At 45.6% G+C, this 24,892-nt stretch overlaps 1 protein-coding gene across 4 annotated transcripts in view; it reads right to left on the minus strand.

Annotated features, from left to right (window-relative positions):
• The window catches only part of LOC126281305 (probable cytochrome P450 6a13), a 117,187-nt gene that overhangs the window by 69,561 nt on the left and 22,734 nt on the right, over positions 1–24,892 (minus strand). For all 4 annotated transcript variants that reach the window (XM_049980140.1, XM_049980139.1, XM_049980138.1 and 1 more), the window contains exon 2: positions 16,927–17,361. In XM_049980140.1, coding sequence (XP_049836097.1) covers positions 16,927–17,351 — 425 coding nt within the window. In that variant the 5' untranslated portion in view covers positions 17,352–17,361. The remainder of the gene's footprint in view (positions 1–16,926; positions 17,362–24,892) is intronic.

Genomic DNA, 24,892 nt, shown 5'->3' on the forward strand with positions numbered 1-24,892 from the left:
AAGTTAAATGAAATCTTTGATCCCAAACGTAATTGTAAAAGCTAACACAAAGTTGCTGTGGACAAACGTAAAAGTTACGACTTTGGCTCTTTTGAAACTAAGAAGTTTCAATTCCTATACATAAGCTGCGATTTACGCAAAGGTTGTCTTATTCATGTGGAAGATGTAATCCTGTGAAATCGTATGTATGTTTCTGCAAGGCCTTATCGTTTTCGAAGTGAGATACTCAAGATGGCCGGTATTTATTATGGAGAAATACTGGGGATGAGAAATCGCTGACGAGACAACTGGGAAAAGATTGGCGACATATAAATAACATTGATCTGTGAAGAGTGAAATAACCAAGTACCAAGAACGTATGCTCCAGTCTTGACTATCAGACGCGAACACGAGAACGCACACTATTTCCAACGCGCGAAACATTTATCTACACAGAATGTCTGCCAGTGAAATGTTTACATAAACCTGACATACAAATGTGTACAGGGGCTGTGTAATTCACCCAGCGAAAGTTATTCGTGCAGTAAAATATCGATTGCAGACTGTCTAATTCACTACAGAGGGACGGATTTCAGAGAAACGGCCTGCTGCAGTCGGATGTAATGGAGAACTTCTCTCTCCCCCCTTGGACTTCATCGTTTGTTGTTTGGGCAGTCTGTTCTGGGAATTCGTGATGGAGAAACTTGGAGGCTATTATGGAGCCGTCTCATTGCCTTCGTCACCACTGACCTGCCCTGTCTGTCCCCTTTGTTCTGCGAATAGTTGCCTGTGTAGACGGCAGTGAAACAGCCGGCCTCGGTCTGGAAATACATCCCTGAGCCACACCAAATTAATATTCGGTTGGTACATAAGTTTGTAGCATTTTCCCCCTAAGTTTAATGAACGCAGCAGATAAGCATAACAGAGACTTCAGTCACCAATGACATATTCTCCTTCACTGTATACAACAACTGCCAACGCTGGGTAACTTTTCGAGTCTGCGACTGTGTCACATGGTTTTGAGGCTAAGAACTCGTCGAACCATCCTTGTAGCGCACTTTCATCCGGAAAGGAAGTTCCTTGAAGGTTGTTCGACACAGAGTTGAAAAGATGAAAATCTGAGGGTGCAAGATCAGGTGTAGAAGGTGGGTGTTGTGTGACATCCCAACCAACTCCCGTATAGTGTTCTTTGTCAGTTTAACAGAACGCGGGCGGGCGTTACCGTGGAGTAGCTTCACTTCACCCAGTCATACGGGTGGTTTTCCTAGGACTGTGTCTGCAAGACGTCTCAGTGGTTGACCAAAAATATCAGCAGTCTCGGTTACACCTTACGGAAGCAATTTGTAGTACACCATACCGTGGCTGTTCCACCAGATGCATAACGTTACTTTTGTGGACTCTCGCATGTCTTTATATGGGAAATTGCTGCTTAGTTTAGGCTCAGCGATTACTTTATTTTCCTTATCTTTGCATAAAGCCACCAATCCCCCTCTTCAGTAACTATACATGATAGCAATATTCACAGTTCACCACATTTGCCATTTCTCGAATACACTGACGTTGATAACTGTGGATTAATGTGTTTAAACGATCTTCACCAAACTGCGGAAGTCTTTCTGAAGGTGGAGAGTCACTAATGTCAAAATGTTCCTCCTTTAACGGAGAAAATGATTATTTGTCGATCTCTTCTATTGGTATTATACACTTCACAAATGTTTTTGGCTGCGTCCACTGCTGCCAACCCTCTATTGAACTCAGACAGTAGAATATGTCGGACCTGTTCCGACTTCTCCACTTGGCACCCCATTTCATAACTACTGTGTCCAGATGAAAAAATGACAGTATGTTCACTCAGATAGTAACAATGAAGTACAAGTAAAACATGACAAACGACAAATAAACCAGTAACAATCGGAACACCAAAATGCAAAACAAAAGCGTAACTCAGTTATGCTCGGGCCTAACAAATCTACGAAAAAGACCAGTAGAAATGAAACTAATGTCGTTGATGTAATCAAGCGTTATCTGTTGTAAAACACTGTTTACGTAGGCTTCGCGTAGCCACGCATGAACAAAATGTTCAAGACATTTGTGTCTAGATGGAAGAGGTGATTAAACAATGGAATGGAAATAAATGTGAGACAAAGAAAAACCTAAATTCCAAACAAAAGTGAGGGAAAGCATAATATCACACGTGAACGTGAGCCACTACAACTGTGCTCTACCATTAGTGTAAACGCGTACGTGAAAGCAGAAAACAGGGAAGATCCGCGGCAGTAGGCCATCCGCTTAATGTAGTCGGGCAGAGATTTGGAGAAGTTAGCGGTATATAGGTCTACCTACGTAGGCCTTTGCCTCTGAATCTCGGATGATGAGTAAGCGTGCAAATAGTCGGATCCAGGCAGCTGAAATGTGACACCTACGGAAAATAGAAAACAACAGGAGGAGGGTGACGATCCGAAATACGACAAATCGGAGAAATTTAAATATGATATTTCTGGAGATGGTTCTCTGAGAGTAATGCTGAAATTATTGGGTCAGGTGCTGGGATGTCGAAAAATTGCCCGTCAACAACAATGAAGCAGGTAAGGGTTGACAAAGAAAGTGTTGGGAAAATAAAACAGAAGAGGCTGTGAGGGAGGGGCGACACTGAGAAGGCCAGTAAGTCGATTATCATACAGGTCCAGCAAACCATTTACACAGAATTGATTTAAAAAATTAGTAAACACAAGCTGATTCATTTTAAATGTTTATTTTTTAATGGAGTTCTGTTAGACATTGAGGGCTGTTAAATTTCCTAAATTTTTGTACATGTATTTTGCAATACCTCATAACAATACCTCATATCAAATCTGTTTAGTCGTTTCCAAAATAGATTACAATTACAAAGTAATCATAACTTTTTGTGATATACAGGGTGTAAATTTTTAAGCTGACAAACCAGAATAAATCGAAAAATAAGCTTCATACGAAAAAATATGTAGAATACAAAGTTGAATATTTTCGAGGGGCACATCTGCTGGTGCTAAAATTAGCCTGCCACCCCAGCCCCCTTGGGGTGGGGCGGGAGGCCACTTCAAACTTTCAAGTGGGAACCTATATTTTTTATTGCAAAATCAGAGTATACATAAAATAACTACGTACAGTTTGTCTTAAACATTTGTTTTGATTCTTGAAATACGGCGCCCACTACCAAGAATCAGAACAAACGTTTAAGACAAAATGTACGTTGCTTTTTTATGTAGAATATGATTCTGCAGTACAAAATGGGGACTCCTGTTTGAAATTTTAAATTTGCCTCCCGCCTCCCCCCGCCCCCTCCCCCCAGAAGGCTGGGGTGGAGAGTGAATTTTAGCACCAGCAGATGTTCCCCTCGAAGATGATCAGCTTCGGATTCTACACATTTTTTCGTGTGTAGCTTGTTTTTCGAGTTATTCTGGTTTGTCAACTTAAACTTTACACCCTGCATATACCGAGTGAACATTAATAAAACCGACAAACTGCAAGGACGGATAGAGCTGTATCCCATCCACGTCACAACATATGGTCAAAGTGGCCTGTATCAGGTGACAGGCGTGGTAGCGGTTGTCATGCAGGATACACATAATCGTACTTTGCCTTACTCCATGCTGGCGGGGCACTTCCCTGGGCCTTGTAACTCGAGTTCGTCTCAATGTCCTGCAGAACCCCATCCTCCACAGCTGGTGTACGCACAGTCTGCCGCCTCTCTGCACGCTCGTCTGTCTGAAAGGACACATGTTCGCACACGCGCCCAAAAAGGGCTTGAAATGTTGTATGATGTGGCTGGTGTCTGTGAGGGTACTTGTTTTGGTGCACCTTGCAGACTCTGGACCGTTTCCATCTTCTTGACAGTACACAAACACCATCGCGGCTTGATCCCAACATGAATACCACACCACTCTGCCGCTCACAGCACACTGCGACAGTCACACAGTCTGCAACACACAAGGAACACACGGCACGTGGTCAGAGGAACTGTCACTCGTGACCGCCATCTACTCCATTTTCAGTCAGGAATCTGTCTCGGTTTTGTTAATATTCACGCTGCATAAGGGGCAAGAAAAATATTTACGTTTGAGGGCGTTGCTGCAGCGTATACGCGGCGTAGCACCACTCCGATACAGGTATACGAGCACCGACGCGTAGGCAAGAGGTTAGTGTGGCATTCATTTCTTTCCGACGTGAGCGTGGCGAACGAGGAACAGTGGTCTATAGCGACGTTATGACCAAACGCGTCCTAACAGCACCAGTGTACTGTTACTCTTTTATTGGCCGCCGAAGGACAAACATCGGCAGACATCCACCGGAGAATGAAAAATGTGTATGAGGCAGCACGTCTCTCGAAAGCGACTGTTGTGAAATGGTGCACGACAAACGCTAGACCTGCTTCACCTTGCCCATGGCCCGCTATATTTGCATCAGTACTATATAATCCAGTATGGCGGAAGGTACTTCTGCTACCACTAACTGATCCTCCCTTCCCTCTTACACTAGTGACTGGCGCGAGGGAACAGTGATTGTCGGTAATCCTCTGTATTAGCTGTAATTTTCCGAATTTTCTCGTTGTGGTCATTTTGCGATATGTACGTGGAAGGAAGCAACATGTTGTCTGACTCATCCCATATAGTGGTTGAGCCTTGCACGGCTCGTGTTCATTCTGTTATTGCATGACAACTTTTTTTTGGGGTACTGCTGTCTCGTTTCTTATTCGATTTACTGGCTGCCTTGCCTGCCAGAGAGGCAGCAGCAGCTCTGATCGATAAGAGCACTGTCGCCCTATCTTTGGATTGACCGCTAGTATTTGCGGGTCGTCTTGTGTTGGGAAGTACAGTCAGGACGGAGCAGTAGTGAGATCCGGACAGCCGTGTCTCACCCGACCGTTGGCGACACACGTGGCTTGAGTGGGGACGACCTTGGTTGGTCGTTCGGTCGGTCGCCTCGATGGACGACGTGTATCTGGTCGCCGACCGCTTCTGGGTTCTCTGTGTGCGTCGACTTGTGATTCCTCCTAGCAGTTCCCCAGTGACTGGTTCTAGTATTGTCCCAGTCGTTTGTGGAAGTGTTTTCGCGGAACCGCGTGTAGCTTGTGTGGTTTTCACTGAGCAGCTATTTTAATGCTGTCTGCGTGCTGGATTCAGTCAGTCGCTTGGGACGGAGCAGCAGGGAAGTTTCCGTGGTGCTACCCTAGGCCGGCAGCACTGGCGGCGTGCACGCGCTGTCGGATCGTGAGGCGCTAGCTGCAAGAGTGACAAAGTTCGTTGCCCACCGAACAAGAACCCTGAAGTTGAGTGATCAGTTAACCTGCTATGAAACCTCATCTATTGTGACGTCTCTTCGTTCATTTACGGGTTCTCGCTCCCTTTGCCTTTCGGGCTAGCAGACACGTATGATGTGTTGGACTCGGCGAAATCTTGCAGCCGTCTTCCTATATTTTGATTAATTTTTAAATTGACTGTTACTTGCCAGTGAAGTGCACCAGCGGTATTTTCTGCCCTGTGGCCGTTAACGCCCCAGTTACCTTCCCTGGTCGTTATCGTAGTTTACCGGCAATGTGCCTTTCCTCGTATTGTTGATGCTGTCCGGCACAGTGTGTAGTTCGGCAGCCTTTCAAGTTGTTTGGTTCATATTGTGCTTACAGTGGTTGTTGTTCCCTTGGCTGTGATTAGACGCCAATTTCTGAATATGTAGTGCTGTTCGTATCCCCTTCCTTGGCTGATATTTTCCATCGTTGTGCCATTGGTTGGATGGAAGGGAATTGATTAAATTGTTGGTCGGTCCTTGGGCCATTCCTGGTTTGGGTTGCCAGCCCAATACTTAACTTCAGCCCTTGGCTACCTGTCTCACCTCACCTTATGTTTGAGATACCTTCTCAGGTCCACCCTTATAACACTTCTAAGCACTACTCGTTCTGTTTGTCACAGACTGTGATTTTCATTTTAGTTTGAAGTATTGCACGAGGCCTTCAGCCATGTATTAATTCAGTTCTTTTTAAATTTTACATAAAGGCCTTCGGCAGTGTAAAATTATAATTTTGAGGATCTATTTTATTTAAAAAATATTTTTTCCTTAAAATCTGTTCTATCTGAAATTGTTTTTAATCGAGGCCCTAAGCTGTTAGTTGTTTGATGTGTTATGTGTGAACTCCTTTTAATAAGGGGTTCAGCTGTGTGTATTCTTTAAAGGAAAATTAGAGGGAAGTGGGTTATTCTAAATTGTTTGTCTGACTTGTCCAGGCCTTCAGCCGTTGTTTCAAAAATGTATTTTTAGCCTTCATCGTTGCAATAAGTTAATATCTCTTTAATTAGGATTTCGACCGTTCTGCTGTAAGTTTAACAAGAAATTTCTTCGCTAGAAAAAAATTGTTTATTAATGTGTTTTAATTATAGTTGTCGTACACACGTGTAGTGTAGGTCTTCAGCCACTAATTGTATCCAGTTGCATGTCTTTTCTTTATTAAAAAAATTACCTTCTATTTTTAATTACTTTTGATTTATATGCCAGGCATTCAGCCATTCTTGTTTCGGGTGTCGTTTTGCGACTTCAGCCCAGAAAGCATCTCAAGTTTTCTTTAACTAGCCCTTCAGCCATATTGTCTACTTGTGATCTTTTAAAGCAATGTGTAAATAAGTGGTTCTTAGAAAAATAAAGTTTTGCGTTTTATTGTGCAACGTACAGTAATTGTTTACGGCCACATCCACAATCGTAACCTTATCCTGCGCCCTCTCTGAATACCTATCAACCAGGTTTCAGTGCTCTCTCGAAATTTCTATAGAAAACTTCTCCATAATGAACAACGCTCCTCTTGGAGCGTCTGCCATTGGAGTCCCTTAAGGATCTCTGTAATACCCTCCTGCCGACTAAACGATTCCGTAACAAAACGAGAACGGCCGGAGTGGTCGTGCGATTCTAGGGGCTTCAGGCTGGAAATTCGCGACCCGACCGCTACGGTCGCACGTTCGAATCCTGCCTCGGGCATGGATGTGTATGATGTCCTATAACGCCGGAAATGCATATCCTCCTATTTCCATCTATTGCACTGCAATTTTTTTCCTTATTTTGTTACGTGAAGATATAACATTTCTGTGTCTTTGTATATTGTAATTGTTTTACTATTTGTATATATATATATATATATATATATATATATATATATATATATATATATATATATATATATATATATGCATTTATGTCGATGTATAGTTAGTTTGTTTTGTGAATATTATTTGTATTTATACGCTGGGCCTGGCCTAGGGAAAACTCTGCACATCGATAGGTCGTGTGGAGAACCAAAGTGTTTAGGATCTTTGGTAGTGTTAACTCTGCCGCGTGGAGTGCGGGCAGAGCAAAGGAGAGTCTGGCTGGGGTAGGGCGGCGGAGCAGGTGTGTTGAGTGACGCTCCCGCGAGTTGCCGCGCTTTCGGGGTTTGGCAGCATGTAATTGCTCTCGAATTACTATGATAGTTTCTGGCACGGTGTCGCGAACGGGAAGCATTAGCTGTCGCACATCAAGAGCCCGTTTCGCCTGGTGACCGTGTCGAGAAGGAGGCGCGCCAACATCCAGCTTCTGCAACAGCGACGGCCGACAATGAGTGACTGTCGCCACCTCCTCGATCGACGGCTTCAAACCTTGAATCAACCAACAAGGATAACTGGAAGCACGTAAAGTTTTAGAACTGTATGACAGACCTCAGTTTTTAAAATTGTTGCATCACCAAATTACAGCAACTTAGCATGAACCTTTGTTGCTCATTGGGCTAATTGCATTACCAAGCAGGGTCCTTTCCTTTTCCGAAATGAACCCGAGTGTCGTTGAAATTCAGACGCCAGCATTAAAGTAATATCATTCCATTTCACTGCTTTAATTTCAAAGTTCAGTTAAGGAATTCATAGCTGGCTACAATATTTAGATTACACAAGCACAAATTAAGAGTGTTAGCATATTTTAGCTTACCTGTGACTGCAGCTCAGTTTGGTACGTACTAAATGTTACTACTGCTAATTGCCCAGAATCACTTAATTGAAGTTCAAAATTAAATCTCTTATTTCTAAATTGAGTAGATTCAAGTAGCTTTTGAAATGATTGTTGAGGTAGCCCAATTTTACTGAATTTCGTAGTGCTTCAGAAACAAATCTCACTATTAATTTCAGTCACTAAATTAACTTTACGTTTTATTAATTCTTTCGCTAAATTAAGTCAGAGTGTAGCGAAATTTATTACTTCTGACAAACTTTCAGTTTTCACACAACACGTGTCAACCTTCAGTTGCCACGCTTTTAGTGCTAATTATATGTGCAATAACCTTTCTTTTTCAGTTATTATAAAAGTTGTCCATAGGACTGGCGACCGTAATTTTCCCCAAATCTCAAATATCTAATTACCGCTAGTTAATTGTTAACGCAACGGCCGCACATTTACTTTCTTGATTAACTTTACCCCTTTTCAAAATTAATTTCCACCAGTTTCATTTGCATTTTTCCTTTCATTTAGATGTAACCTTTTCCTCCCTCTTTACTGACAGGCTACCTTCGGTGACGATTATTTTTCCCAAATTTCCATTAGGTACACGTGGTTTAATTTTTCACTGTCATTAGGGTCGATAAGTGAGAGGGAGGTTACAGTCCTTAGGTTCGTTAGGTTCAAGTAGTTCTAAGTTCTAGGGGACTGCTAACCTCAGATGCTAAGTTCCATAGTGCTCATAATCATTTGACAAAACGCACGCCTCTTCGTTAAATCTTCTGTATCTCTTCTGTGAGTCCTACCGGGTAAGGACCCCATGTTGATGAACAATACACAGGAACTGGTTGAACATGCACCTCGTAGCCGTCTTCCTTCGTGGATGAGCTAAATTAATCAGCTCCAACATTATGACCTCCAGCCAACTGTCGATATAAAGCTGTCTCGGAGACAGCAGCGTTACATCTCGACAAATGACGTCTAGCCAGACACACGCAAAGTGCATGCAGTATTAGTGAGCATGTTGTCCATTTGTAGAATGGAGACGATCTATCTGAATTCGACAGAGGGCAGTTTGTGGCGAAACCAAGATTTAACCGCGTCCAGATGTCGTAGGATTGGGCGGCCACCCCACATTACAGATGTCGGATGTCGTAGGCTGGCCAGAGTGGTAAAACAGGACAGGCGGCTAACTGTCGTGGAACTAACATCAGACTTTAATGCTGGGCAGAGTACAACTGCGTCTGAACACACAGTGCACGAACGCTCCTGACGACGAGCGTCCGCAGCAGACGACCCATGCGTGCGCCAATGGTGACACCACGACATCGGCAACTACTACTGAAATGGGCACGTGACCATCGGCACTGGACGATGGCGCGATGCAAGAATGTTGCATGTCTGTGGGAGGGCGCGAATGCGTCGTCTTTAAGAGGAACAGCTCCTCGACACCTGTACTGCGTGACTCAGACAATCTGGTGGCGGCTCCACTTTGCTCTGGGAAACATTCAAGTGGACATCCATGGGTCCGGTGGAGCTCGTGCAAGGCACCACGATGGCCAATGAGTATTGTATATCTGTTGCAGACCACGCACACCCCTTAATGACGATCATATCTCGCAGTGGCAATTTGCTACAAGATAATGCGCTGAATCACAAGGCCAGGAGTTTGAATAAATGTTTAGAGAAACAAAGAGATGGGTTCCAGTTGATATCCTGACTCCAGCTCGCCAGATCTGAACCCAATCGAACACATCCAGCGTGTGACTGAACGTGGCATTAGGGCTCATCACCGCCTCCCCGGAACTTACGGGAATTAAGTGACCTGTGTGTGCAGATGTCATACCAACTCCCTCCAGGAAACTACCTAGGCCTAATTCTTTCCATGCCGCGACGCGTCGCCGCTGTTATCCGGGCAAAAGGTGTATATGACGGTTCTTAGTTAGGTGGTCATAATGTTCTGGCTGGTCAGAGAACATTTCCTTAAGATTCTTCCCATTAATATCTGTTGTATTTCTTTCATCTCGTCATTCCGCCTACGACCGCTCTGAATTATTACACTATATATTTTGAGCTACATACTGTTTCCAGCAGTTTCTCGTCAATAGTGTAATTATAGAGCAGTGACTTCCTTTCCTATGTACGCGCAGTTTGTTACACCTATTGACGTTCAGGGTCAACAATCACAGCCTGCACCATAAATCTTCTTTAGATAATTCTGGAAACTAATTCTGTGTTCTGGCGTTTTTAATTTGTCATAGACAACCGTATCATCGGCAGACAGTCTGACATAGACTGAAGAGCCAAAAAAAAAAACTGGTACACCAGCCTAATATTCTGCAGAGCCCCCGCGAAGTGCCGCAGCACGGCGTGGCATGGACTCGACTAATGTCTAAAATAGTGCTGTAGGGAACTTACACCATGAATCCTGCTTGGCTCCTCATAAATCCATCGGAGTATGAGGGGGTGGACATCTCTTCTGAACAGCACGTTGCAAGGCATCCCAGAGATGCTCAATAATGTTCATGACTGGGACGTTTGCTGGCTACCGGAAGTGTTTAATCTCAGAAGAGTGTTCCTGGAGCCACTCTGTAGCAATTCTGGACCTATTGGGTGTTGCGTTGTCCTGCTGGAATTACCAAGTCCGTCCCAGTGTGCAATGAACACAAGTGGATGCAGGTGATCAGACAGGACGCTTATGTACGTGTCACCTGTCAGTGTCATCTCTAGACGTATCAGGGGTCGCATATCATTCCAACTGCACACGCGCCACACCATTACAGAACCTCCACCAGCTCTAACAGTCCCCTGCTGATATGCAAGGTCCAAGCATTCATGAGGTTGCCTTCATACCCCCACACGTCCATCCGCTCGACACAATTTGAAACTAGACTTGTCTGACCAGGCAACTCATTTCCAGTCATCAACAGTCCAGTGTAGGTGTTGACGGTCCTACATGAGGTGTAAAGCTTTGTGTCACGCACTCATCAAGGATACACGAGAGGCCCTTCGGCTCCGAAAGCCCATATCGATGATGTTTCGTTGAATGGTTAGCACGCTGAAACTTGTTGACGGCGCAGCATTGAAATTTTCAGCGATTTGCGGAAGGGTTGCAGTTCTGTCACGCTGAACGATTCTCTTCAGTCGTCGTTTATCCCGTTCTTGCTGGATCTTTTTCCGGCCACAGGGACATTGGAGATTTATGTTTTGCCGGATTCTGATATTTACGGTACACTCGTGAACTGATAGTACCGGAAAATTCCCACTTCATCGCTGCTTCGGAGATGCTGGCCCCATTGCTCGTGTGCCGACAATAACACCATGTTCAGACTCGCTTAAATCTTGTTAACCTGCCATTTTAGCAGCAGTACGCGATCTAACAACTGCGCCAGACACTTTTTCCCTTACATAGGCGTTGCCGACAGCAGCGCCGTATTCTGCTTGTTTACATATGTGTATTTGAATACGCATGCCTATACCAGTCTGTGTGACGTTTCAGTATAAATATATTTTCAATCCATTCTGGAGGTACTGTAATATCACAGTCTTTCGACAGCTCCTGGCCGGAACTGTGATTAAAATTATGAATTACTGAGTGATCATTTACTACGCGCAGTTGGGTCGAATATTTTTGTTTGACAACAGTTCGAAAGTCGGTGCAGAAGGAAGCGACCTACAGTCACGCTGTGGTCCAGTGGAAGGAGGCCCATATCTTTGGCGCTTCAGTAAACGGCTGCAGAGAAGTGCCATGCTTCTAATGCTTTGGAGAGGTACAGCTGTTTTAATCCTGGTGTCTGGTGTAGGAAACTATCGTGTATGGCATCAGGTAGTCATTGAGGGAACTCTGACTGTGCAGCGTTACCTCACGGACACACTGTGACACCAAGCGTCACTTTTAATGCAATGGTATCGTTGGCCCATTTTTAACGCAATTCTCTTTCACTGACGGCACGTATCTTTATGGACTGTCTGCTTGATGTTGAGGTAGTCGTATGGCCAGCAAGATGCCCAGATCTTTCCCCGACAGGACGTGTGTGAGGCCAGCTTTGGTGTCCACCCGCCTCTTGTACCACTATGCAGGACATCAAAGACGAATGTCGGCCGCTGTGTGCCGGCTTATGAGAGGTTAGAACGGTTTTATCACACTCTTCCCAACCGATCCAACGTCTTAGTGATAGATGCTTCGAGTGCCCGGTTTGTGGGCTGATTACTCGCATCTTTCGCACAAAGTCTGAAATTTTTAAACCACATTGGAGTGACTAATCCGCTGGCATTTAAAGCAGCGCATAGGCTCAAGTTTGTAGGGCCTAACCTTTAGGCGGATGAAAACACATGTAACGTACTCGGGTAACTTCTGCAAACAGGAAGTCAGGATAAGCTCGCCATTTACTCTTTGCATAATATTCCTCAGTAAGATAACACTCCTGTTGCAGTTCGTTGGCATCGATATCAATGATATTCCAGCAGGTTACAATTCCCTTACAGCAATTTAACGCCGTGTCCACCTCATTGTTAGGAGCCTCGCCAAGTAGTGTGACATTTAATAGAATGTTCAGTTGGAAAGTTTTAATCGTCTCTGTCATGAGTGTATTGTGTCCTAATTGATTTAAATTTCCCCCTAATGGTTTATTTATGTTCATAGTCGAAAATAAATGAGGATTGTATTAAATGTCAACGTAGCTGCCGTTTCACTCGATACGAGTATTTCTGCTGTAGTAGTATAATTCCATTTACATCATCTTCATCAAAAAACTAGTCGACCTCTCAACGAATAAAAATAACTTGTCTTCTTCTAACCAACACACGGACATCACTGGCAGCAAGGCAGAACCAGTTTTCACGGGAAAACCCAACAGACCTCCACCCTGCTTTCCGAAGAGGTCTCTCTTGACGTCGCAAAATGAGGTCATTTGGGGTTAGTGGAATGCACGCTACAGGGCGTCTGGCTCGGAGATGTCCGTGAAGTAACCGATTTCTATGTTCGTTTCGTCACTGTCGCGCCGGCTGCTGCTGCAGGTGCAATACGGTGCGACAGAGCCATACGGCAAATACAATTGTCTTCCCTCTAGGTACTGCCACGTGGCCGTCCGGAGCCAGGTCTTCCTGCTGCCGTACACTGTCCTTACCACCTTCGCCAGCAAACATTTACAGTGGTCACATTCCTGCCAAATCCTCCTGCAACGCCAGAGAAGGAACATCTAGCTTCTCGTAGCCTTATTAGACTCAATAACGTGTTGATAATGGCGTCTTTGTCGGCTTAAAGGCATTCTTGACTAACATCTATTCACCCAGTCCAAAGTTAGCTGACGCTCACGACCTCTGTAGTTAGTATTTAAACCAAACCTGATTTACATCCTCCTTCACCATCCTCATTCGACTGGCGTTAAATCTTAACGGCTATCGTCTTTCAGAGGTAGAAACACGCCTACTAACTTTGGTTTATGTCGCACAACTACTTGTCGTCACGATTTTTCTTCCGTCGGTGTATTTAAAAAATATTTAGCCTACGTCTGTCCAACCGACTATTACAGAGTCGTGTAAAAATGTAAACTGACCTAAATCGGTCAAGAACTTTTCGGTATTTTTCGTAACAATGCTAAACTACAACGTTTCTGTATGGTGGGTGAATAACCTGAAATTTGCGCCGCAGGTGTTGCAGAAGTGGAAATTGCTATTGATGTGCAGTTTTTACAGAATGGATTGGTAGGCAGGGGCTCGTATTTTTAGCCATTCAAAATTTTTTATAATACTTAGAATGTGAATTTTTAGTGCAGACTTACCCTTTTTAAATGGAACGGTGCCTACTGATATTAACAAACTGAAAACAGTGTATATCAGAATGTCAGTGGTGTTCGCTGCAGGATTCTAGTGCGATTCGCCTACGAGGTACTGTGTGTTGAAAAGTTCCCACACCTCCACTTGTACAATACCTGTTGGGGCACACTATAGAACAACATTAGTGCGTACAGTGGATATGTGGATTCTGACCAGTAACGAGACAACTGGCCATCACAGGTTGTGTTCAAAATTGAAACAGGCAGCTGCAATACACACTTCCAGTTTGGTATGGAACGACACGTGCTAGCATTTCAGCGGAGATGTCTAAACAGGGTGCTGTAGTACGTCATTGCATATCACTGGGTATAGTATGTCCTTGAAGGCCTTTTAGGTTTCTTCACATAAAAAAGTCTTCAGATATCAAAGCCGAGGAATGGATCGGCCAAGGTAGAGGTCCTCAGCGTCCAATCTAACAATATTTGAATACATGCTGTAGAGCATCTTGCACTATGGGCTGGACAGCCATCAGTTGGTACCACAGGTTCCTCCTAATCCGCAGAGGAACGTTTTCTAGCATCCGTGGAACATAGTTAGGAGGCTGTGATACTTGCACGCATTCAGAGTTCCGTTTATGAAAAACGGGCCTAAGAGTTGCCTATCGCACACCACACGATTACACTACATGAAGTCCACCGTTCCACTTGACAAAGCCAATGGCGAATGTCAACAGACCAATAGTGCATATTTCGGCGGTTTATGTGGCCGTGATTTGTAAACGTGGCTTCATCATTAAACAAGGTACATGATATATCTAGTGTATCCTAACTTAATGCCCATTTACAGAAGTTAACACGATACTCACAATCTTTCCCATGCAGCTGTTAATTGAAATAGACTTGATAAGAATGGAACCTATGTCGATGGCAAATGTGTAGGACACTTGCGTCGCCCATACCACTTCCTCATGTAATTGCTGATTGTAACAGTACTAAGAACATTAATTTCATCCTCTTCTGTCGTCGCTTGTTTGCTTCTCTTGGCCGAGGTGCTATATTATCTCATTCACATAACTGACTGAAGAGGGTGATAAATAATTGCCCCAGTGGTGGACGTCTATTGGAATATCTTGCCGCATACACCATACAACAGCGAATTGCGTGCATCCTACACTCCCCACACGCCACAAGCATGTTGGGGTTTTCCGCATTGGAGAATCGCATCGTTCACTCTCTACCTGCTGCTGTCGACTGTCACACACTGAATATCAAGCTGCAGTTCGCTCAAAGAACTCACAAGCACACTTTAAAAAAAGCATAAGAACATAGTAGCTAGCAACTTCGCCGGTTGACTGGCTCAGGCACTACTTTTTGTTTGTTAATTTCAATAAGCAATTTTCCATTTAAAAAAGTGTATGTTTAACTAAAAGTACACCATATAATTATTGTTACAACCTCTGTGAAAGCCCCTTACCGGCAGCACTTTGCAATTCTGCAATATTTGTGGGCGCCAGACCGTTTATCAGAGTATAGTGTAAAAGTTTGAAGTACTCAGTCAATAACACTTCTAGTTTTTTGGTAACAACATTTAGCCTTCATATGGCACATACATATTTATAAGGGACGTTCAAAAAGAAAAGTGCCGGAGTCCCGAATGCGCAAACCGGTGACAGGAGGGTCATATCGTGGCGTGTGTAACGAGGTGTGACTCCGACCAGAGCGTGGAAGTTCACAGCCCGTCGCTAACGAGCACGCGTGCACGTCACGTGACTGTACAGAGCTAGCAGCAGCATTAATCGTGCAACGCTGCCAGTCGCATTGCAATCAGTGACCTAGAGAGCCCCCTTCTGACTCACTTCCTACAGCAGGGGACAACAGTGAATGCTTAGCGCTACTCGCAAAACTTGACCACCCTTCGCCAAGCGATCAAATCAAAACGACCAGGCAATCTCAACCATGGGGAGATTCTGATTCACGACAATGCTTCATAAGACCGACACAGTAGCGGCACTAATGCAGAAATTCAAATGGGAAGTTCTCGGCCACCCTCCATACGTTCGGGACCTTTCTCTGTGATTAAGCCTTTTTTGTTCCCGTTAAAAAGGTTCCGAAGGGCAAATGGTTCACCTCGGACGACGACGTCCAGCTGTACGTGCGGAGCTGGTTAACATCGCAGCCCCTGGAAACTTATGACACAGCCATTCACCACCTTGTGTCACAGTGGGACGTATGTTTCAACAGCCAGGGTCAATACTTCTAACATACAGGTACTGGTTTCTGTAATTTTGCCTCAGGCTCGTTTCTTTTTAAACGTCCCTTATATTTATCACATATATTTAAAAAACATGTAGCATATGTGTGACTGAACGTTTATTGGAGTATCATGTAAAAATCAAACTAAATCAGCCAATAACTTGTCGAGGTATTTTGTAACAATATTAAACTTTGACTTGTGTTTATGTAGTAATACAGATGGCCGCCCGGTTGGCCGTGCTATGTACCGCACGGCTTTCAGGACAGGAAGGAGCGCCTGGCCCCGGCACGAATCCGCCGGGCGGATTTGTGTCGAGGTCCGGGGAACCGGCCAGTCTGTGGACGGTTTTCAGGCGGTTTTCCATCTGCCTTGCCGAATGCGGGCTGGTTCCCCTTACTCCGCCTCAGTTATACTATGTCGGCGATTGCTGCGCAAACAAGTTCTCCACGTACGCGTACGCCACCATTACTCTACCACACAAACAAAGGGGTTACACTCGTCTGTTGTGAGACGTTCCCTGGGGGGGGGGGGTCCACCGGAGGACAAACCGCACAATAACCCTGGGTTCGGTGTGGGGCGGCGGAGGGGTGAAGTGGACTGCGGTAGTCGTCGTGGGGTTGTGGACCACTGCGGCTGCGTCGCTTCTAGGTTCCCGGTTAACATACAGTACAATACAATAGTAGTATAGATTTTGTATGGAAACCTCTTAGCACGAGTGCTACACCCATTTCCCAAATTGCCTTTATCGTTCTGCGGCCATCTTCACCTCCGACGGCTTGCTACAGGCCCGAACTCAAAATGCCTTGGAAGGAGAGTGGCTACGCAAACCCAATAACTGGAGGGAAGCTTTCGCCCTGCTCTGTAGTGATCGTATAACTGTTACCAGCCTGCATACAACTTGTGCAGTGACGTAAAAGAGAGGTGTCACCTTCAGGGTATTACCTGGCGCCTTTCGGCCCGAACCCCGGCTCGAGGCTGTCCCTGAGGGTCCTCCAGCGGCGGTCGCCCTTGAGGAAGAAGAGGTCCTGCAGGATGGGGTCGGAGGCGCGGTGGCCGCGGTCGCGGAAGCACTCGAAGTCTCGGACGAGCACGCGGCCCGCGATGGCGGGGTCGCGCACCAGCAGCGCGGGCTGCCACAGCAGGAAGATGCCGGCCAGCGGGTGGCCGCGCAGGCGCGCGTACAGCTCGCCGAACACCTGGCCGCAGGTCTGCCGGTTGAGCGCGACGCCGGCCGCGTTGCCGAGCAGCAGGTGCGGCCGCAGGTAGGGCAGCCCGCGCCGTGACCAGTGCGACGCGCTGCGCCGCAGGAACCAGCAGGCCGCCGCCGCCGCGAGCGCCGCCGCCAGCAGCAGCAGAGCCGTCCACATGCCGGCGCCGCTGCAGACAGGCAGGCGGTGGAAACGTTGTTCCAGTCCACGTGTGGCGTAACAGCAAACCAGATCATTGCTTAAAAACAGTCTTGGCTCCAATTTTAGTTTTATTTTTATTTTTCAACGACGCGTTTCGCCTTATTTAGGCATCTTCAGGTTATCTTTTCTAGATGGACGCGAGAGGCACCAAGATCTGCATAACGCAAATCTTGGTGCCCATCGCGTCCATCTACAAAAGATAACCTGAAGATGCTTAAATAAGGCGAAACGCATAACGCAAATCTTGGTGCCTCTCGCGTCCATCTAGAAAAGATAACCTGAAGATGCTTAAATAAGGCGAAACGCATAACGCAAATCTTGGTGCCTCTCGCGTCCATCTAAAAGAGATAACCTGAAGATGCTTAAATAAGGCGAATCGCATAACGCAAATCTTGGTGCCTCTCGCGTCCATCTAGAAAAGATAACATGAAGATGCCTAATTAAGGCGAAACGCGTAACGCAAATCTTGGTGCCTCTCGCGTCCATCTAGAAGAGATAACCTGAAGATGCTTAAATAAGGCGAAACGCATAATGCAAATGTTGGTGCCTCTCGCGTCCATCTAGAAGAGATAACCTGAAGATGCTTAAATAAGGCGAAACGCATAACGCAAATCTTGGTGCCTCTCGCGTCCATCTAGAAGAGATAACCTGAAGATGCTTAAATAAGGCGAAACACGTAACGGAAATCTTGGTGCCTCTAGAGTCCATCTAGAAAAGATAACCTGAAGATGCCTGCATAAGGCGAAACGTGTCGTTGAAAAATATAAAAAAATATACATATGAAGACAGTAACTGTTCTCGAAAGAACAGATACTGTTGATGACCGTGCAGCTTTTCCCTGGAATAAATGATGATTACCTGAAACCCTCAGCTGCTGACAGGTGTTGTTGTTCAGTTGTCCACATCGAGGTATATCAACAGCACCTGTCACCAACTGAGGGTTTCAGTTAGTCATCATTTATTCCAGGGAAAAGCTGCACGGTCATCAACAGTATCTGTGCTTTGGAGGACAGTTACTGTCTTCATACATACAGGGTGTTAGGAAAAGGTACGGGCAAACTTTCAGAAAACATTCCTTACACACAAATAAAGAAAAGATATTATGTGGACATGTGTCCGGAAACGCTTAATTCCCGTGTTAGAGCTCATTTTAGTTTCGTCAGTGTGTACTGTACTTCCTCGATTCACCGCCAGTTGGCCCAATTGAAGGAAGGTAATGTTGACTGCGGTGCTTGTGTTCACAAGAGACTCATTGCTCTACAAAAAAAAAAATGGTTCAAAGGCTCTGAGCACTATGCGACTTAACATCCATGGTCATAAGTCCCGTGGAACTTAGAACTACTTAAACCTAACTAACCTAAGGACATCACACAACACCCAGTCATCACGAGGCAGAGAAAATCCCTGACCCCGCCGGGAATCGAAACCGGGAACCCGGGTGCGGGAAGGGAGAACGCTACCGCACGACCACGAGCTGCGGACATTGCTCTACAGTACTAGCATCAAGCACATCAGTACGTAGCATCAACAGGTTAGTGTTCATCACGAACGTGGTTTTGCATTCAGTGCGATGTTTACAAATGCGGAGTTGGCAGATCCCCATTTGATGTTTGGATTAGCTCGGGGCAATAGCCGTGGCGCGGTACGTTTGTATCGAGACAGATTTCAAGAACGAAGGTGTCGGAAGACGTTCAAAGCAATTGAACGGCTTCTTAGGGAGCACGGAACATTCCAGCCTATGACTCGCGACTGGGGAACACCTAGAACGACGAGCACACCTGCAATGGACGAGGCAATTCTTCGTGCAGTTGACTATAACCGTAATGTCAGTGTCAGAGAAGTTGTAAATTTTCACAATCAATATGTGTGGGCTGACGAGAATCCGCACGCAGCTGTGTAATCACGTCATCAATACGGATTTTCTGTGAACGTTTTGGCAGTCATTGTAGGTGATGTCTTGATTCGGCCCCATGTTCTTCCACCTACGCTCAATGGATCACGTTATCATGATTTCATCCGGGATACTCTACCTGTGCTGCTAGAACATGTGCGTTTACAAGTACGACACAACATGTGGTTCATGAACGATGCATATCCTGCACATTTCCGTCGAAGTGTTCGTACGCTCCTCGTAACAGATTCGGTGACCGATGAATTGGTAGAGCCGGATCAATTCAATGGCCTCCACGCTCTCCTGACCTCAACACTCTTGACTTTGATTTATGGGGACATTTGAAATCTCTTGTCTACGCAACCCCGGTACAAAATGTAGAGACTCTTCGTGCTCGTATTGTGGACGGCTGCGGTACAATGCGCCATTCTCCAGGGCTGCATCAGCGCATCAGGGATTCCATGCGATGGAGGGTGGATGCATGTATCCTCGCTAACGGAGGACATTTTGAACATTTCCTGTAACAAAATGTTTGAAGTCACGCTGGTACGTTCTGTTGCTGTGTGTTTCCATTCCATGAGTAATATGATTTGAAGAGAAGTAATAAAATGAGCTCTAACACGGAAAGTAAGCGTTTCCGGACATATGTCCACATAACATAGTTTCTTTCTTTGTGTGAGGAACGTTTCCTGAACGTTTGGCCGTACCTTTTTGTAATACCCTGTATATAGCTAAGGCTACCCAGCCATTGACCTACGTCTGTGCGAATGCGCACAGGTTGCCCAAACTCTTACCGGAGTCACCAAAGCGTGCGCGAGTAATTAGTGGATGGGCAAATGCCTATAAGGTATATTACATGTGTAGAATTGTGGACTGTTGGGAATGTGTGTCGCACGGGAAGGGTGCAAGGGATAAGTTCCTGCAGTCGCGCTATCCTCTGTGCTCTCGGTGGCTCAGATGGATACAGCATCTGCCATGTAAACAGGAGATCCTGGGTCCGAGTCCCGGTAGGGGCGCACATTTTCAGCTGACTACATCGAGGTATATCAACAACATCTGTCGGCAGCTGAGAGTTTCAGTTAGTCGTCAAATAAAAAAAAACTAAAATTGCAACCAAGACTGTTTTTTTGAGGACGCTGCTACTGTACTGGTGCACGCAACTGGTTCCTTTTGTGCAGTGAGGGGCAGAGTACACTTCGCGGTGTAGCCAGTGTGATCTCTGTGCTCCAGCTGCTGCCTACTTCGGCAACCGGCAGTATTCTCGTAATTGCTTCTGCTTTCGACCCCCCACAGAAAATATTATACACTACCTGACCAGAAGTACCGGCTGATCAAAAAGTCAGTATAAATTTGAAAACTGAATAAATCACGGAATAATGTAGATAGAGAGGTACAAATTGACACACATGATTGGAATGACGTGAGGTGTTATTGGAACCAAAAAAATACAAAAATTCAAAACATATCCTACAGATGGAGCTTCATCTGATCAGAATATCAATAATTAGCATAACAAAGTAAGACACAGCAAAGTCGAGAAGTAATTTTGTGAACAGCACTGTAAAGCGTGTACGAAGTTATGGTCAGGTATTGGCGTCAGATGTTGTCTTTCAGCATCCGTAGAGATGTCGGTCGATCACGATACACTTTCGACTTCAGGTAACCCCAAAGCCAATAATCGCACTCACTGAGGTCTGGGGACCTGGGAGGCCAAGCATGACGAAAGTGGCGGCTGAGCACACGATCATCACCAAACGACGCGCGCAAGAGATCTTTCACGCGTCTAGCAATGTGGGGTGGAGCGCCATCCTGCATAAACATCGTACGTTCCAGCAGGTGTTTATCAGCCAGGCTGGGGATGAGCGATTCTGTAACATATCGGCGTACCTCTCACCCGTCACGGTAGCAGTTACAAAATGCATACCGTGACTTTCTCGTACTGTAATGGAGTTTCCACGACAGTTCTAGGATTTTCGGTAGCCCAAATTCTGCAGTTGTCGGTGTTGACAGACCCCCGGAGCGTGAAATGAGCTTCGTCGGTCCACAACACGTTACTCAACCAATCGTCATCCTTCGCCATCTTCTGAAACGCCCACACAGCAAATCCCTCCGCTTCACCAAATAGCCAGGTAACAGTTAACGATGCCGATCGATTTTGTACGAATAGCATCGGAGGGTACGCCTAAGTGCCAACCAAACAGTAGTGTAAGGAATGCCGGTGCGACGTGCGACTGCACGAGCGCTGATTTCCCAATGCATAGACGAACCCGCTACAGTCTCCGTTTCTTCCTGAACTGTCTCAGCAGAATTACGCCTTGTGCACGGTCGGTCACTACAGGGCCTATCGTCTAAACAACCCGTGGCTTATAACTTTGAAATCATTCTCGCCACAGCTGCATATGTCAACGGATCTTTACCCGTTCTAATACCCTTCCTATGGCGATAGGATCGTAACGCTGACCTAGGACATTCCCCATTCTGATAATACAGCTTCACTAAAAGCGCCTTTTCAGGTAACGTCAACATTCTGTGACTGCTGGAGCATCTGATTCTCTTTTTCTCTCTTTTTTTTCTTTCTTTATTGATTTCCAATAAAGCCTACAGACTTGTTTTTTAAAAAAAGGAAGAAGAGAGAAACAAGGGAAAACAGGCGATAAAATGCGGGAAGTTAAAACAGAAAGCGAAAGGGGGTTGGCAATGTCGATAAAATACAAATGAATCAGACAAGTAACATAGTAGACACACAATTAAAAAACATGGTTTCTGTTTGCAAGAGATAAAAAATCACACCCAGTGACGGTATGATGGCTGTTCGCTACACTTCCCTAAAGACACACCACGGAACACTCACTGGAAAACACACACTGTAAAACACTGCAAGAAAATGGTGGCACAAATATGACACTCCCAAGACAAAGGCAGATGGGGGGGGGCCTGGAGGTGGGGGAAAAAACAAGGAGGGAGGAGAGGAGAAAACGAAAGGGGGGAACCAAGGAGGGAGAGGACTCATAAGGGGGGTGAGGGGCAGGGCAGACGCGAGAGGGAATAAGAAGAGGCAGAGGAGGGAAATGCAAAAGGACTCGGGGGAGAGAAGGTGGCAGAGAGAGGGGAGGTGGGGAAAAAGAGGAAGGAAGGGCGGGAGAGTGACCCCAGGAAAAGGACAGAGGAAAGGAGGGGGAGTGAGGATCAGGGTTGATAGGAGGGATAAACGGAGGAAGAGAGGGCATCATCTGGGAGGGGGCGTTGATGAAAGCCACCTTGGGAAAGGAGATGTAGGGTGTAGAGATGGATGATAGGGGGGATACAACAGTGAAGACGTGGTAGGGGGCGGGGATGGGAGAGGAGAGGAGTAACCAGAGGGTTCAAGGTGGCGGGTGATGTAGAGATGCGGATATGTTCGAGGAATAGGAGCAGATGGGGGAGAGGGATGAGATAATAGAGCATCCGAGTGGGGCACGGGAGGCATATACGGAAGGCGAGGCGGAGTGCATGACACTCAAGGGTCTGGAGGGACTTATAGATTTTGGGGGGGGGGGGGGGGCAGATATCCATGCAGGACTGGCATAGCAGAGGATGGGTCGGATTAAGAATTTATAGGTGTGTCTCTTTCTCATTACGTCTCCTTTTATACACGATTGTCATGTGCAGTCACTGACGTTTTGCTGGCCACCGCCATGTGTCAGACATTTTGGGAACTTTATTTTTTTTTGGTTATAATAAAACCTCATGTCACTCCAAGCATGTATGTCCATTTTCAACTCTCCATCTACATTATTCCATGGTTTATTAACTTTTCAAATTTATACTGACGTTTTGATCACCTGGTATACAATCACCTATTATTACTTGATTTCAGTATGAGGACTGTCCACTTCACCTTTACACTGAGGTGACAAAAGTTATTGGATTTCTCCTAATATCGAGTCAGACCACCGGTTGCCTGCCACAGTGCAGTAGTTCGACTTGGCACGGACTGAACAGGTACTAGAAAACCCCCTGCAGAAATTCTGATCCATGCTGCCTCCATAGCCGTCCATAATTATCAAGGCTGTTGCTGGTGCAGGATTTTGTCCACAGAACTAGTAGAAGTTGAAGAATTTGGAACACATATTACGTTCGACTATAATGACTTTTCTGGAGACTATAAATCATCTCTGTAGGAATCAGCATGGGTTTAGAAAAAGACGATAGTGTGAAACCCAGCTCGTACTATTCGTCCACGAGAGTCAGAGGGCCGTAACACGGGTTCTCAGGTGGATGTTGTGTTTCTTGAATTCCGCAAGGTTCAAAATGGTTCAAATGGCTCTGAGCACTCATCAGTCTCCTAGAACTTAGAACTATTTAAACCTTACTAACCTATGCACAGCACACAACACCCAGTCATCACGAGGCAGTGAAAATCCCTGACCCCGCCGGGAATGGAACCCGGGAACCCTGGCGCGGCAAGCGAGAACGCTACCGCACGACCACGAGCTGCTTCCCCAAGGCGTTTGATACAGTTCTCCACAGTCGTTTAATGAACAAATTAAGAGCATATGGACTCTCAGACCAATTGTGTGATTGGATTGAATAGTTCGTAGGTAACAGAACGCAGCATGTCATTCTCAATGGAGAGAAGTCTTCCGAAGTAAGAGTGTTTACAGGTGTGCTGCAGGGGAGTGTCATAGGACCGTTGCTATTCACAATATACATAAATGACGTTGTGGATAACACCGGAAGTTCACTGAGGCTTTTTTCGGATGATGCTGTAGTATATAGAGAGATAGTAACAATAGAAAATTGTACTGAAATGCAGGAGGATCTGCAACGAATTGACGCATGGTGCAGGGAATGGCAATTGAATCTCAATGTAGACAAGTGTAATGTGCTGCGAATACACAGAAAGAAAGATCCATTATCATTTAGCTACAATACGGTAGGTCAGCAATTGGAAGCTATTAATTCCATAAATTATCTGGGAGTAGGCATTAGGAGTGATTTAAAATGGAATGATCATATAAAGTCAATCGTCGGTAAGGCAGATGCCAGATTCATTGGAAGAGTCCTAAGGAAATGCAATCCAAAAACAAAAGAAGTAGGTTACAGTACACTTGTTCACCCACTGCTCGAATACTGCTCACAGGTGTGGGATGGAGAGCAGTTCGCTTCGTTACAGGATCATTTAGTAATCGCGAAAGCGTTACGTAGATGATAGATAAACTCCTGTGCAAGACTGTGCAAGAGAGACGCTCAGTAGCTCGGTACAGGCTTTTGTTGAAGTTTCGAGAACATACCTTCACCGAGGAGCCAAGCAGTATATTGTTCCCTCCTCCGTATATCTCGCGAAGAGACCATGAGGATAAAATCAGAGAGATTAGAGACACACAGCGGCATACCGACAACCCATCTTTCCACGAACGAGACTGGAATTGAAGGGAGAACCGATAGATGTACCCTCCGCCACACGCCGTCAGGTGGCTTGCGGAGTAAGGATGTAAATGTACATGTAGAACTGGATTTTCGACTACATCCCACAAATGGTCATTCTGGTTGTGCAAACAATTAGTTCTAATTATGCAGAATGTTCTTCAGACCAGTCATGATCAGTGTTATGGCACACAGTCGTACG

The sequence above is a fragment of the Schistocerca gregaria genome, chromosome 7 (genome assembly GCF_023897955.1).
Source record: "Schistocerca gregaria isolate iqSchGreg1 chromosome 7, iqSchGreg1.2, whole genome shotgun sequence".
Lineage (NCBI taxonomy): Eukaryota > Metazoa > Arthropoda > Insecta > Orthoptera > Acrididae > Schistocerca > Schistocerca gregaria.